Source organism: Bufo gargarizans, chromosome 1 (assembly GCF_014858855.1).
Source record: "Bufo gargarizans isolate SCDJY-AF-19 chromosome 1, ASM1485885v1, whole genome shotgun sequence".
Classification (NCBI taxonomy): Eukaryota; Metazoa; Chordata; class Amphibia; order Anura; family Bufonidae; genus Bufo; species Bufo gargarizans.
Genome location: NC_058080.1, coordinates 537,156,212 through 537,169,664, shown reverse-complemented (window position 1 = coordinate 537,169,664; position 13,453 = coordinate 537,156,212). Strand labels below are relative to the sequence as shown.

The window sequence follows — 13,453 nt, the reverse complement described above, 5'->3', positions numbered from 1 at the left end:
GTACCTATATTGTACATAACATTTTTTTTTTTGTGACTACAGCCATCTATCCATATCTGTCTTACACTGTACTCGTGGTAGCTTCCCCACTAGGAAGAGGTGTAGGCCCAACTTTATTAGTAACAAACGCAACTGGGTTGCAGCGCAAGTCTTTCTGCGACTGCACATCAATCACTGGTAATTGAAAGGTCACTTTCTTTTGTTGCTGAGTTTGTGGACACTTCTTGAAAACTTTCTCTTTCCAGATCATAGCACAGCGACGTACTGCCCGATTCTGTATATGCACCTCCTAGACCAGAAAATGCAAAAAAGACTTAAATATACTGTTTACAGAGATATGAAGGTAATAAGCATCCAGTGATATTGTCCTGAGTAGTAGGAAATCTTCACATCAATACAGTGAATGTCTACAGACAAAATGATTGTTAATAAAACAGATTAAATGTGGGTAAATTGCAGTTTTGACACTATGGGGGTCATTTATCATTCTGAAATACTCCTAAATTAGGTGTTTTTCAGGTGCAGATTGCGGCGCAACAGCTGCTTGTGGAGGAAAAGGGGATGGGCCGGTAGGCCAGTCTCATTTACCATTTTCTACACCTGTTTGAGGCGTAGAAAAAAGGTCCAAATGTAAGACAGCTCGGAAGCAGTCTTACCGCACCGAAGTTATGGATAAGCTGCTGCCTCATCATAACTTTGGCGGATCCACCGCTGGCTTAGGGCTTTATTAAGGCCGGCGTCTAAAATGCTGGTCTTAATAAATGAGCCCCTATTTGCTCATAATCATGGCAAAAACCACAATATGACTGTCAAGTGTGAATATATCCTGTATTTACTCCCTGGATATCTACAAAAACAAGATTTTTGTGAAACTAACCTGTAAAATCTCTTTCTCACTTAGTTCATTGGGGGACACAGGACCGTGGGTATAGCTGCTTGCTGACACTAGGAGACACTAGGCTGAAAATTGATAACTCCTCCCCTGCCTGCTATACCCCCTCTAGCCTGGAGAGAGCACATCAGTTTGTGCCCAAGCAATAGGAGTAGGAGAGAGGAAAAAAAAAAAAAAAAAAAAAAAAAAACAGTAAACAACCAAAAACTGACCAATGCCAGTCGGATCGAACCAGAACTGAGGGCCATACCAACTCCTCAACGCCAGCATTTACAGCAAACAGAAATTACTGGGTGGGAGTTGTGTCCCCCAATGAACTAAGCGAGAAAGAGATTTTACAGGCAAGTTTCACAAAAATCTTGTTTTCTCGCTTGTATCATTGGGGGACACAGGACCGTGGGACGTCCTAAAGCAGTCCACGGAGAGGGAAACAAACCACATGCCTATGGAGAAAAAACAACCTCGAGGACGCGTAACCCACTGCCGCCTGCAAAACGTTGCTGCTTGGAGCAGCAGCCACCCGTAGGAAGACACCTGGCAAAACTTGGTGAACGAGTGCCCGGAAGACCAAGACTTGGCCTCTACAGAATCTATTGGTAATGCAATACTCTGCCTGAAGATGAGGCCACCTAAGGGAAGCCACAAGAGTAATGCTAACGCCATACTCCAGCAGAGGAGGAGGCCACACCGTAGAGGTCACCGATTCCAGTGTCAGACGAATCCGTCACCTGACGAAAAAGCTGTGCAGCAGGAAACCTAGCATATAATGGTGATGCAAACACCCTTTGTGCAGTAGGAGCTACTGCATGCTCCACCAGCGTAAAATGAAAAGGGCGCTGAACAAGAGCAACCGCCGAAGCAGTGGTAGGGTAGAACCCCTACCTGAAGGGGCTGCCCCACTACAGCGATTACGATCATCTAGCTCTAGCGTGAAGACTTTCCATGCGAAGGAAAGGCCCCTTGTAGTGGTCACTGCAGAGTGCTAGCATAACACCCTCACCTAGATAAGGAAGAGTGATGAACAAGAATCCACAGCCAGTGGAATACTCTGCTTGCTGGATCGTAATCACAGCATTCTGGATAATGTGACTGACCTGAACGGTGGATGCCCAGGGGGATGAGGGGTCTCTAGGACCCATAAGTGTTGCTGGGTGACCCCACTGAGAGCACAAAGGTTGACATTTTCGTGCCCCCAACCCATAGAATCCCACGGGCGTATACATATGCCACTAGATGGAGAGTACCAGGTACAAGCGGTACCGACTGTTGTCACGGACCACTTTGAAGGAAGCCAGGCATCTAGTATCGTGGCACAGTTTAATTATAGCACGCAAAAAATGCTAGGGATTCCCCCTATTGATAAAACAACCAAACTACCCCAGGGGTGGAATGGAACTCCAAAAGGTCCACTTACTGGATTGCACAGACGGAGATTTATCAACCAAACGACCCAGGAGGGTGGATTGGGAATTTCCAGAGGTCTTGAAAATTTCAGTTGTCCTGCACCGGCTTTGCGCAGGTGGAGCCCTATCAATCAAACGGCCTCAGAGGGTGGATTGGTAAACCTTCAGATATACCCCACTGAATTTTTGCAGGTGGAGCATTATCAACCAAACGGCCCGGAGGTCGGATTAGGAATCCTTCAGATGTACTCCACTGGATTTGCACAGTTGGAGCCCTATCAACCAAACTGCCTCAGAGGGCGGATTGGGAAACCTTCAGATATATTCCACAGAATTTTTGCAGGTGGAGCATTATCAACCAAATGGCCCGCAGGACGGATTGGGAATCCTTCAGATGTACTCCACTGGCTTTGCGCAGGTGGAGCATTATCAACCAAACGGCGCCGGAGGGCAGATTGGGAACCCTTCATATGTACTCCACTGGCTTTGCCCGAGTGGAGCACTATCAACCAAACTGCCAGTAAGGTGGATTGGGAATCTTTCAGATGTACTCCACTGGATTTTGCACAGTTGGAGCATTATCAACGGCCCTGGGCATAGAGAGCTCAGTCTGTGAGTAGGGCAGGACCTGTATGGGTGCACTTTTTTATATATAAAAAAAAAAAAAAAGTTTATTTTATTTATTCAGGTGAGGACCTAACCTCAAATGAACAAGGGGCAGGAAAGGCTGCATACTGCAATATTAAAGGCACATCATTGTGCCTGCGGATAGAGACCCAGGGTAAGGGTAATCTGGTCACCGGATTCAAAGATGTGGCTGGGTAGGAAGGGTTAATGTCCAAGGACTGGGGCGGAGCCAGCTGGCTCCTGGGGAGAATTCGCGCCAGAATATGGACCCGCCCCTCCATACCTGGGGTGAAGATGCGGCCTAGAAGGCCGCAAAGCCGGGAACTAAAGTTTCACGTGGGACTCACCGCCAGCCGAACACAGCGGTACCTGGATTTGTGCAATAAATGAGGCCGCGGAAGCCCGCCCCGTGGGCCGGGAGAAAAAAAAACAGCGCGGCCGGGAAGAAAATCAGAAGGCCCGAATGAAGCGGGGCCTAGATTTTGTGGTGCCTGGCCGACTGGGATCTGCGCTCTGCCGCTGGGAAACGGAGGAACGCCGAACGGCACTAGCAGGTGCCCAAGATTATACCTGCCTAAAAAAAGCCCGGTCGGTCTGAGAAAAGGGGGGCACGGAATGGAGCGCAGCGGCGCCAGTTTCTGAATGTCCCCTGCCCGATATGTTAGATCGGAGGGGTGCGGGGAGGAAGAATCTAAAATGCCGCCGCCGGGTTCGGGATTAACCCCTTCATTACCCGATTTATGAGGTGATATGCGGACTCGCAGCCTCCATAAGAAAGGGCCATGGTGTGAGGGGGACAGGGAGGTACAGTAATACTCACCTGTCTTCATCTGAGGTCTTCGCCCTTAGTCTTGTACCAGCAGGGCCACCCCACGACCGCTGGCACCAGGCGCCAGGGGTCCGGGCAGAGAAGGGCTGGAGAGGAGGTGACCCTGGCGGGAAGCAGGGGAGCAAGGCTGCCCTCGTCCGCTTTGTCTTCTTGGGGAAGGCAGGGCGGTGGAGCAAGCAACACCGGCCAGCCTCCCAGGGAGACAGGGACGCAAGCGTGCCTGTGCCCCATCCATAAAATCTGTGAAAAAAATGGATTTTTTGTACTCACCGTAAAATCCTTTTCTCGTAGTAGGCATTGGGGGACACAGCACCATGGGTATATGCCCAGCTGCCACTAGGAGGCTGACACTAGAAACAAAAAAGTGTTGGCTCCACCCAGGTGGGCTATACCCCTCTGCTAGAGCCAGAATAACTCAGTCAGTACAAAAGCAGTAGGAACCCCACACCTGAACTAAAATGAGACTGAACGCCGACAAGTCTTGAACTGGAGGACCCAACAACCACAACAAATGCCGGAGCCACAACAAGAATAAATGCTCCAAAGGAAAGGGTGGGATCTGTGTCCCCCAATGCCTACTACGAGAAAAGGATTTTACGGTGAGTACAAAAAATCAATTTTTCTCGTGCGTGGCATTGGGGGACACAGCACCATGGGATGTCCCAAAGCAGTCCCTGAGGGAGGGAAGAAGAATGCCAAGACGGCAACCTAAAGCACCGCTGCCTGCAGAACCTTACGCCCCAGGCTGGCGTCAGCAGAAGCCAGGGAATGAATATGGTAGAATTTAGAAAAAGTGTGAACTGACGCCCAGGTGGCGGCCCGGCAAAGCTGGGCAGCCGAAGCCTGATGACGCACCGCCCAGGAAGCCCCAACTGCCCTAGTCGAATGAGCGGTCAACCTGGAAGGGGGAGCACGGCCCTTTGCGGCGTACGCCTCCTTGACAGCCGACCGAACCCAGCGAGAGATGGTGGCCTTGGAGGCAGGCAAACCTTTACGAGGACCCGCCGGAACCAGGAAAAGAGAGTCCGAACGACGGAAGGGTTCCGTGAGGCGAAGGTACCAGCGGAGAGCCCGAACAACATCCAGGCAATGGAGAGACTTCTCTCGAGGGTGAGAAGGATTAGGGCAGAAGGAAGGACAATCTCCTCATTGATATGAAACGAGGAGACAACCTTAGGAAGAAAGGAAGGAACGGGGCGCAAAACCACCTTGTCCTGATGGAACACCAGGAAAGGCGACCGTCAGGAAAGCGCCGCCAGTTCGGAGACCCGGCGGATAGAGGTGATCGCCACAAGGAAGGCAACCTTAAACGATACAAACGACAGAGAGATGTCTGCCAAGGGCTCAAACGGAGAGGACTGAAGAGCATCGAGGACAAGATTCAGGTCCCACGGCTCCACCGGAAGGCGAAAGGGAGGGGCTCGGCGAGCGACACCCTGTAGAAAAGTCCTAACCTGAGCCCGCGCGGCCACAGGGCGCTGGAAAAGGACCGAAAGGGCAGAAATCTGCCCCCTGAGAGAAGCCAGGCGAAGCCCGTTTTCAAAACCAGCCTGAAGGAAGGCCAGAATATTAGGGACCGAAAAAAGGAGGGGACTAAAACGTCCGGACTCGCACCAAGCAAAGTACGCCCTCCAGGTCCGGTAGTAAATACGGGCCGACTGAGGCTTCCGAGCGCGAAGCATCGTCTGAATGACAGAGTCCGAGAGACCACGGGCCTTCAGGACCGCGGTCTCAACAGCCACGCCGTCAAACGAAGCTGCGGTAAATTCGGGTGGAACAGAGGGCCCTGAGAAAGGAGATCGCGGCGCAGGGGGAGACGCCACGGGACGTCGGCGAGCAGAAACACAAGATCTGCGTACCACGCCCTGCGGGGCCAGTCCGGAGCCACCAGAATCGCCGGCACCCGGGCTGCCTTGAGACGCTTGAGCACTCGAGGCAGAAGAGGGATGGGCGGAAATAGATATAGAAGGTCGAACTGGGACCAAGGCAGAACTAGGGCATCGACCGCTAGGGCTTGCGGATCCCTGGACCGCGCGGCATAGCGTGGAAGCCTGTGATTTAGGCGAGACGCGAAGAGATCCACGTCCGGAGTTCCCCACCGGAGACACAGTTGAAGAAATACCTCCGGGTGGAGAGACCATTCGCCCGGGTCGACGAGCTGACTACTGAGAAAGTCTGCCGCCCAATTGTCGACCCCGGGAATGTGGACGGCGGAGAGAACGGGAACGTGTTCCTCCGCCCAACGCAGGATCTGAGAGGCCTCTAGCAGGGCCATCACGCTCCTGGTGCCCCCCTGATGATTCAGATAAGCCACGGCGGTGGAATTGTCCGTCTGAATCCGGATTGGAAGGCCGCGCAGACGAGAGGTCCAGTGCGACAGCGCTAAGAAAATTGCCCTGAGTTCGAGAACGTTGATCTGCAGGGAGGACTCCTGAACAGACCACAGACCCTGAACCGTGAGGGACTCGAACACCGCTCCCCATCCCGAGAGACTGGCATCGGTCGTGATCACCCGCCAACTGGGAGGGAGGAAGGACCGGCCCAGGGACACCGTCCGGGGAAGCAACCACCAGGACAGATCCAGGCGAATCTGAGGGGGGAGACGGACAAGGCGATCGAGACCCTCCGGGGACTTGTCCCACCTGGATAAGATGAACAACTGAAGGTCCCGGGAGTGAAATTGGGAATAGGGAATGGCTTCGAATGAGGCCACCATCCTCCCCAGGACGCGCATACACGTCCTGATGGTCAGAGAGGACGGCCCGCGGAGAAGATGCACCCCCGCCTGAAGAGAAGAGACCTTCTCTGGGGGAAGAAACACCCGCCCGAGGCGAGTGTCGAAAAGCATGCCCAGAAAAAGCATCCTCTGGCGTCGGACAAGGGAGGACTTGGAGAGGTTGACAAGCCACCCGAACTGAGCAAGAACCGAGAGGGTGATGCTCAGGCTGGACAGATTGTCCTCCGGAGACGGGGCCCGAACCAGAAGGTCGTCCAGGTAAGTCACCAAGGCGACCCCCCTGGCACGAAGAAGGGCCACGAGGGGAGCTAAAAACCCTCGGCGCGGAGGCCAGACCGAAGGGCAGGGCTACAAATTGGAAATGAAGAGAACCCACCGCGAAGCGAAGGAACTTTTGGTGGGAGAGGGCGATGGGAATGTGGAGATAGGCATCCTGAATGTCGATTGAAGACAGGAAGTCGCCCAACTCCAGGGAGGCGATCACAGACCGGAGGGACTCCATGCGGAAATGACGGACCCGGACGAAGTGATTGAGCGCCTTCAGATCCAGGATAGGACGGAGCGAACCGTCCTTTTTGGGAACAGTGAATAGGTTCGAGTAGAAACCCCGAAAGCGTTCTGACTCTGGAACCGGAACAATGACCCCCAGAGCACGCAGGGAACGAATGGCCTGAAAAAAACCGTCTGCCCGGGCGGGAGACACGGGGGGGGGACGTCAAGAAGAACCGACCAGGTGGAAGGTCGGTGAATTCGATTCTGTACCCCGAAGAGACCACCTCGAGAACCCAAGCGTCTTCTACGTTTGCCTGCCAAACATCCCGAAAGACAAGCAGGCGCCCCCCCACCGTGACGGGGATCGAGTCATGCGGAAGGAGGCTTAGTGGACTGGGGGCGAGCGGGCTTGGGCTTGGCATGCCAAGAGGGCCTGGACTTAAAGGAAGGTCTGGAAGGCTTCTTATCAGATCGGGCGGGAGGGGCCCGAAAGGACCGAAAGGACTGCGTCCGGGAGGACGACCCGGGGAAACGACGGCGGCGAGGCTGATTCTGAGGAAGAAGAGAACTCTTACCTCCGATGGCCTCAGAGATGAGCTCCTCCAAGCGTTTCCCAAAAAGCTTTCCACCAAGAAAGGGAAGAGAGATCAGAGCTTTCTTGGAGGCGGAGTCCGCCGCCCAGGAACGAAGCCAGATGGTGCGGCGGATAGCCACAGAGTTGGCGGCCGCACACCCGGAGCGGCGAGCCGATTCCATAGAGGCGTCACAAAGAAACTTGGAAGCCTGATAGATCTGGGAGGCAAGCACTGCCAGGTCCCCCTGGTCAGAGTCAGCAGGTAAGGCACGGAGAAGTTGCTTTGCCCAGATAGCGCATGCCTTGGCCACCCAGGAGGCGGCAAACGCAGGGCGGACGGCGGCGCCCGCTGCGATGAAAACGGACTTGGCTAAGGAGTCGACCCGTTTGTCAGCGGGATCCGACAAGGAAGCCGCATCAGCCAGGGGAAGCGTAGTAGCTTTCGCCAGGCAAGCGACCTGAGGATCCACCAGAGGGGGAATCGTCCAGAGATTGACCGAATCCTCTGAGAAGGGGTAAGGGACATCAGAAGCCTTGGTGAGATGAAGGCGCCGGTCAGGGTGGCGCCACTCCTTGGCAAGGAGCGCGTCCAGATCCTCGTGATTCGGGAAAAACACCGTGGACCGCTTAGAACGGCGGAAGGACACCGCCTCCAGGGAGGAGGACGAAGGAACGTCCTGTACATGGAGCGCGTCCCGAACGGCCCTGATGAGATCCTGTACGGCTGCCGACATCGCCGAGCACCGCTCAGATTCAGAATCTGAAGCGGAGGAGTCCCCAGGAGCGGCGGAAGCGGCTGAAGAAGAAATCTCGCCCGACTCAGACCTAACCGGGGAGCGATCCGGGGTAGCGGAGGAGGAGTGGGACCCAGCCGAGACCGTACGTGGTCGCTTGCGGGACCGAGTGCCGGAGCCAGGACGGGAACTGACGCCAGGCGTATCACCAGCGGTAGGGGCCCTGCCAGAGGCGGCCGCAATCTGGGCAGGGAGACTGTCCAGGGACTGTGCCAGGGATTGGGAGAGGCTAGCAAGGCTACCTATGGCCTGGGACAGGGTAGCAGCCCATTCCGGGAGAACCGACAAAGTGGAGGCCGCAGGAGCGGACTGGGCGGGCCCGGGGTTGAGGCACTGCACACAGAGGGATGTAGGTTGGCCGCATGGGAACTTCCTATTACACACAGAGCAGGCGTAATGAGTGGAAATGGCGGCGGAGGGAGTGGGGGCCTGACCAGAGGAAGACATGAGGGCGGAGGGTGGAGCCTGTAAAGAAAAAGAGTCAGCCAGAGGCTGCCTACCACTACCAATGGTGCTGTGTCCCAGGAAGCCGGTCGCAGGAGAGCAGGATGGCGACGAGCAGACAGGAGCAGGGCTAAGACACGCCGTTCAAAAGAAACGCCCCCCCAGCAGCCCGCGCTGGCGCTGGATTGGGCGAGAAAAAAGGACCTCCCAGACCGCCACCCACAAGGGGAGGGACGCAGGGGAAAAAACCCGGGAAGCCTGGGAGGCGGAGGTGAAGACGAAGCCCCGCCCACGCAGTCGCGGCCTAGGCCGAAGCAAAGCCGGGGCCTGAAGTAGAGGAACGCTGCCGGAAGCGGGAGACTGCGATCGCGGCGCCGCGGACCGCTCCGGCAGAAGAGGAGGGGACACAGCGCCATGAGGTAGGGAGTGAGAACGCCGGAAGCGGCGGTCTTAAAGGTGCAGGCTCCATAAAAAGAACAGAAGTCCAAAGAAGGGCCAGGCAACAGGAGACTGACAGGAAGACTCCTAAGGGGGAAAAAGAGTAGGGGGAGCGCCATACTCACCCTCCGATGTTTTCAGGCGCAGCATGACCACCCCCTCGGCGGACTCAACACGGAAACCGTGGGTCCGCCGGAATCCACTGCGGAAGCAGGTCACATGGGGACTGGGTGGCTGCCGGGTACCTAGGTACGCGCCCGCAGGGGGGCAACTAAGGTGGAACACGATGGAGCCACCCCTGCCACCTGTAGAGAAAAAAAGGGAGAAAATAAAATAAATAAAAAATAAAATTAGCAGAGTGACCTGCTAGCAGGTCAGGTCTGCCTCCTACGGACACTAGAACTAGACTGAGTTATTCTGGCTCTAGCAGAGGGGTATAGCCCACCTGGGTGGAGCCAACACTTTTTTGTTTCTAGTGTCAGCCTCCTAGTGGCAGCTGGGCATATACCCATGGTGCTGTGTCCCCCAATGCCACGCACGAGAAATAACAAAATTAAGAAAGAAAAAAAAAAAAAAGGCCACACTGCAAAGCAGGGAGGTCTGCCTCCTACGACATCAAGCTAAAAACTGATGTGCTCTCTCCAGGCTAGAGGAGGTATAGCCGGCAGGGGAGGAGTTATCACTTTTCAGCCTAGTGTCGCCTCCTAGTGGCAGCAAGCAGCTATACCCACGGTCCTGTGTCCCCCAATGATTCAAGCGAGAAACATAGCTTTACAATTAACATGATCACATATCCAGAAACAGACTTGTCATCACTGGGTAGATGCCAACATCGGGATTGTAATGATCTGCCTGTAAAGAACGCACTGATGCGGTAAAATACTGTAGGACCTTAGATTTACATGGCACTGCATGGAGTATATATACTGCTGAGACACAGTGTTGCAATAAAAAGTAAGTGAACCCTTTGGCACTGCCTGCATTTTTGTACTGATTACTAATACCATGTGGTCTTATTGTTATTTAAGTCATAATTAGAGGCAAACATAATCCATCTAAACTAATAGCACACAAACAGTTGTACCGTTCATGTCTTTTTTTTTTGGCACATTGAGTAAACATGCACATGTGTTTTGACCAAAATGTTTAAGCCTAACAGCCAACTTCACAGCAACAGAAAGTCCCCATGCTACTGGGTGTTGCACCACATTGTGACCTCTGCTGCAACACAATTTTGGCAGCCCAAAAGCACCCCCCAGTGGTGGGAAATATTTAAATCTCACTCCTACCTTTAGCTGATTTTGGGTAGACAACTGAGATCTGAAATGCTTCATTCCTGACATGAAATGCAAAATTCTTCTGACTCCTTCTTGCAGAAGGTCAGTACGATATATCTCAACTGCCTTGGCGAGTCGCTGTTTCTTTCTCCGACACTCGTGAACATATTCCAACCAATAGTCAAAAACCTAAAAATAATGCTATTAGTCTACCATATATGCGATTAGTTTATTTCTATATTTGAACAGGATAATACCTTCCCCTGCAGGCTGATAGACCAGTGCCACAAGGCTTGTACCGTCTGTTTATCCTGCTGCCTTTTCTCCAACAGCTGTAATATAAATGCACAAGTATTGGGCATATTTCCAAGTAAATCATTTTTTTATTAAAAAGTTATCTCCACCTCGCGACCTGCATTTGTGGATTACAATATGTAGGGAAAATGAAGTGCGAGTTTAGGAGACGCATAGGGGAGCATTTACTGAAGATCAGAAGCCATGGTGATACCCCTATTGAACAACATGTGGCAGCCAATCACCCCATGACAGACTGTTTCAAATTTCAGGGGATAGAACATATGCGACCACCACTCGGGGGAAGGGGGGGGATGTAGACACACTCCTCCCTCAGAAAGAAAGCGCAGTGGATTTTCACACTGAAACCAAAGGGCCTTAATGATGCTATTTCATTCGCATGTTTTATTGAATGAATAGCGTTGCCCTTCACTATACAGTATAGTTTATATATCCTCTGCCTTCCTGTCCATTTGATATGGTCGCTTCCCCTATTTGTCTCCCCTACCTGTGATCTCCCTCTACCTGCCAGACATAGAGACCTCCCACGAGACAGAATCCAATCGGATCCATTATGTTTCTAGCAGGAGTGGCAGCGACTGACATTTCTGTTTAATACTGGTCACTATCTATGGCAGGTATGGTTTCACCTGTTCCGATTCATAGACATAAGATTTATCCGAATTTGGAGATATCTTATGGGCCTCATGTCCCCGTTTAGATTATAACCCTAGCATTCGTCACTAATATACTTACTCCCCACTGCCATAGCGAAGGGTGACGACAGGAGGAGGCGTGGCCGACGAGAGCGGTCGTGCATGGATTGGCTGCCTGTCAGAAGTTGGTGATGACAGCAGTAGGAGGCGTGGCCGGCGGGAGTGATCGGACGCCTATTGGATGCCAGTCAGAGGCTTGGCAGTGAGAGGGGAGGAGATATCTCCATTTAATCAGCGCATACCTCGCGCGCGCTACGGCCACTACAGTGCCGGGAGGCTCGTTGTTTGCTGCACGCACGCCATCAGAGGCGTGCAGCGTTATGGTCAGCAATTAGATCAAGTGTGCTGGCGTGATTACTGCGCACCCACCATCATGCGCCGAGCATTAGACTGCAGTATAGATTTAGTACATGCAGGCTGACTCTCTTCCCCTTACTGAGCCCCAATAGGGAATACTCCTTCTATATTTTGGTCTTATACAACAATAGGGTACGCACTGTCTATAGGGTCTGCAGCCCTAAGGGACTAGTGCAGATACACTTCTAGGACTGCAATAGGAGTTTTCCTTTGCTTTTCATACTCCTACACACATAAGGAGTTCTTGTGGTAGGGTCTACTTAGGAACCAGCATATTATTGGTCTGAATTAGTTCCAGTTCACCCCATCAGCCTATAATTGTGGAGATAACTTTTTAATAAAATGAAAGTGTTTTTAACGTACTTTAGTTAGGCAGTAAACAGTATTCACTTAGTACGTCCATCTACTATCATATTATAGTTAATCAGTCATATTTCCAAGTAAAGCATAATTTGGCAAAGTAGTCCATATTCTATCAAAAGTCTGTAAACCAATGCACTTTACCAACTGGTGCCATCTCCTCAGGTGATATAGGCATAGCCGGTGTCCAGAAAAGATTATCTGCTGTCGCTGAAGAAGCTGGGTAAGAAGCAAAATAATGTACTCTATGAAAATCTTTATTGGAGTGGGACATCAGTACTTCCAGTTGAAATAAAAAATGTGAATTTACTGAAATTGGTGTATGATCAACTTCATAGTTACAAAATCACAGAAATCCACAAAACCACTATATATTACTTATTAGACCATGCAGTAAAAAAAAAAAAAAAAAAAAACACACACATGTTGCTGATTTGCACAAATAAAGTGGGGATATTTTTTTCATAGCTAAGAAAAGAAAAAAGAAAAAACTTTTTAAACCAGCCAGATTAATAAATATTCTGAATTGCTGGAGGGTGTTGGAAAAGTATTGGGTAAGAAACCTTCAGGAATACAGCCTAAAGCAAAATGTTAATGTGAAATAGTCCTCAGTGATTGTGAACCTCCACTTATTATGCAGTTCTGGGCTGGAAACAAGTAACTGATTATTCAATATTCTGGCTTATCAGATGGTGGACTAATGAAATTCCATGCTATGTCACCACTTATTCCCACGGGTTAACACAATGATTTACAATAAAGGAGTGGTAAGAGTTAATTTTCTTCTTTGTCCATGTTTACCGTGCGATTATGAGGAAAGGCTGCTACATAATGTATGTTACTACTTACCATTTTTCTTAAACACAAAGCATGGTACATTTTCCACTTTTCAAGACAAATCATCAATAATTTTCTTCCATGATGCTTTGCAGCAATCTCCATCTTCAGTCGCTCTGCCTTCATAGTTTCACTGTGTTCCTTCCAGTACAAGAACATGTGTCTGACTTTCCCTGAAGTATGGGGGGACAGTAAATTAACAAAAACCAATGTAATACAGCTTAGCAAGCTTGTTCCATTTATTACCTTTCTGCAGGCACCCAATTGCCACATTTACTTCGCTGGAGGTTTGTTCTCTATTGCATGCCTGGATATATGCAGCCTCTCTCCATGATTGCAAAACCTGTAAAATGAATTGGTCAATGGAACGGACCAAACTGAT

At 51.4% G+C, this 13,453-nt stretch overlaps 1 protein-coding gene across 3 annotated transcripts in view; it reads right to left on the bottom strand.

Annotated features, from left to right (window-relative positions):
- The window catches only part of SFI1 (SFI1 centrin binding protein), a 131,880-nt gene that overhangs the window by 28,471 nt on the left and 89,956 nt on the right, over nt 1-13,453 (bottom strand). For all 3 annotated transcript variants that reach the window (XM_044275464.1, XM_044275465.1, XM_044275466.1), the window contains exons 22-27: nt 13,318-13,414; nt 13,084-13,244; nt 12,379-12,453; nt 10,765-10,839; nt 10,520-10,696; nt 66-289 (exon numbers count right to left, since the gene is read on the bottom strand). In XM_044275464.1, the coding sequence (XP_044131399.1) occupies nt 66-289; nt 10,520-10,696; nt 10,765-10,839; nt 12,379-12,453; nt 13,084-13,244; nt 13,318-13,414 (809 nt within the window). The remainder of the gene's footprint in view (nt 1-65; nt 290-10,519; nt 10,697-10,764; nt 10,840-12,378; nt 12,454-13,083; nt 13,245-13,317; nt 13,415-13,453) is intronic.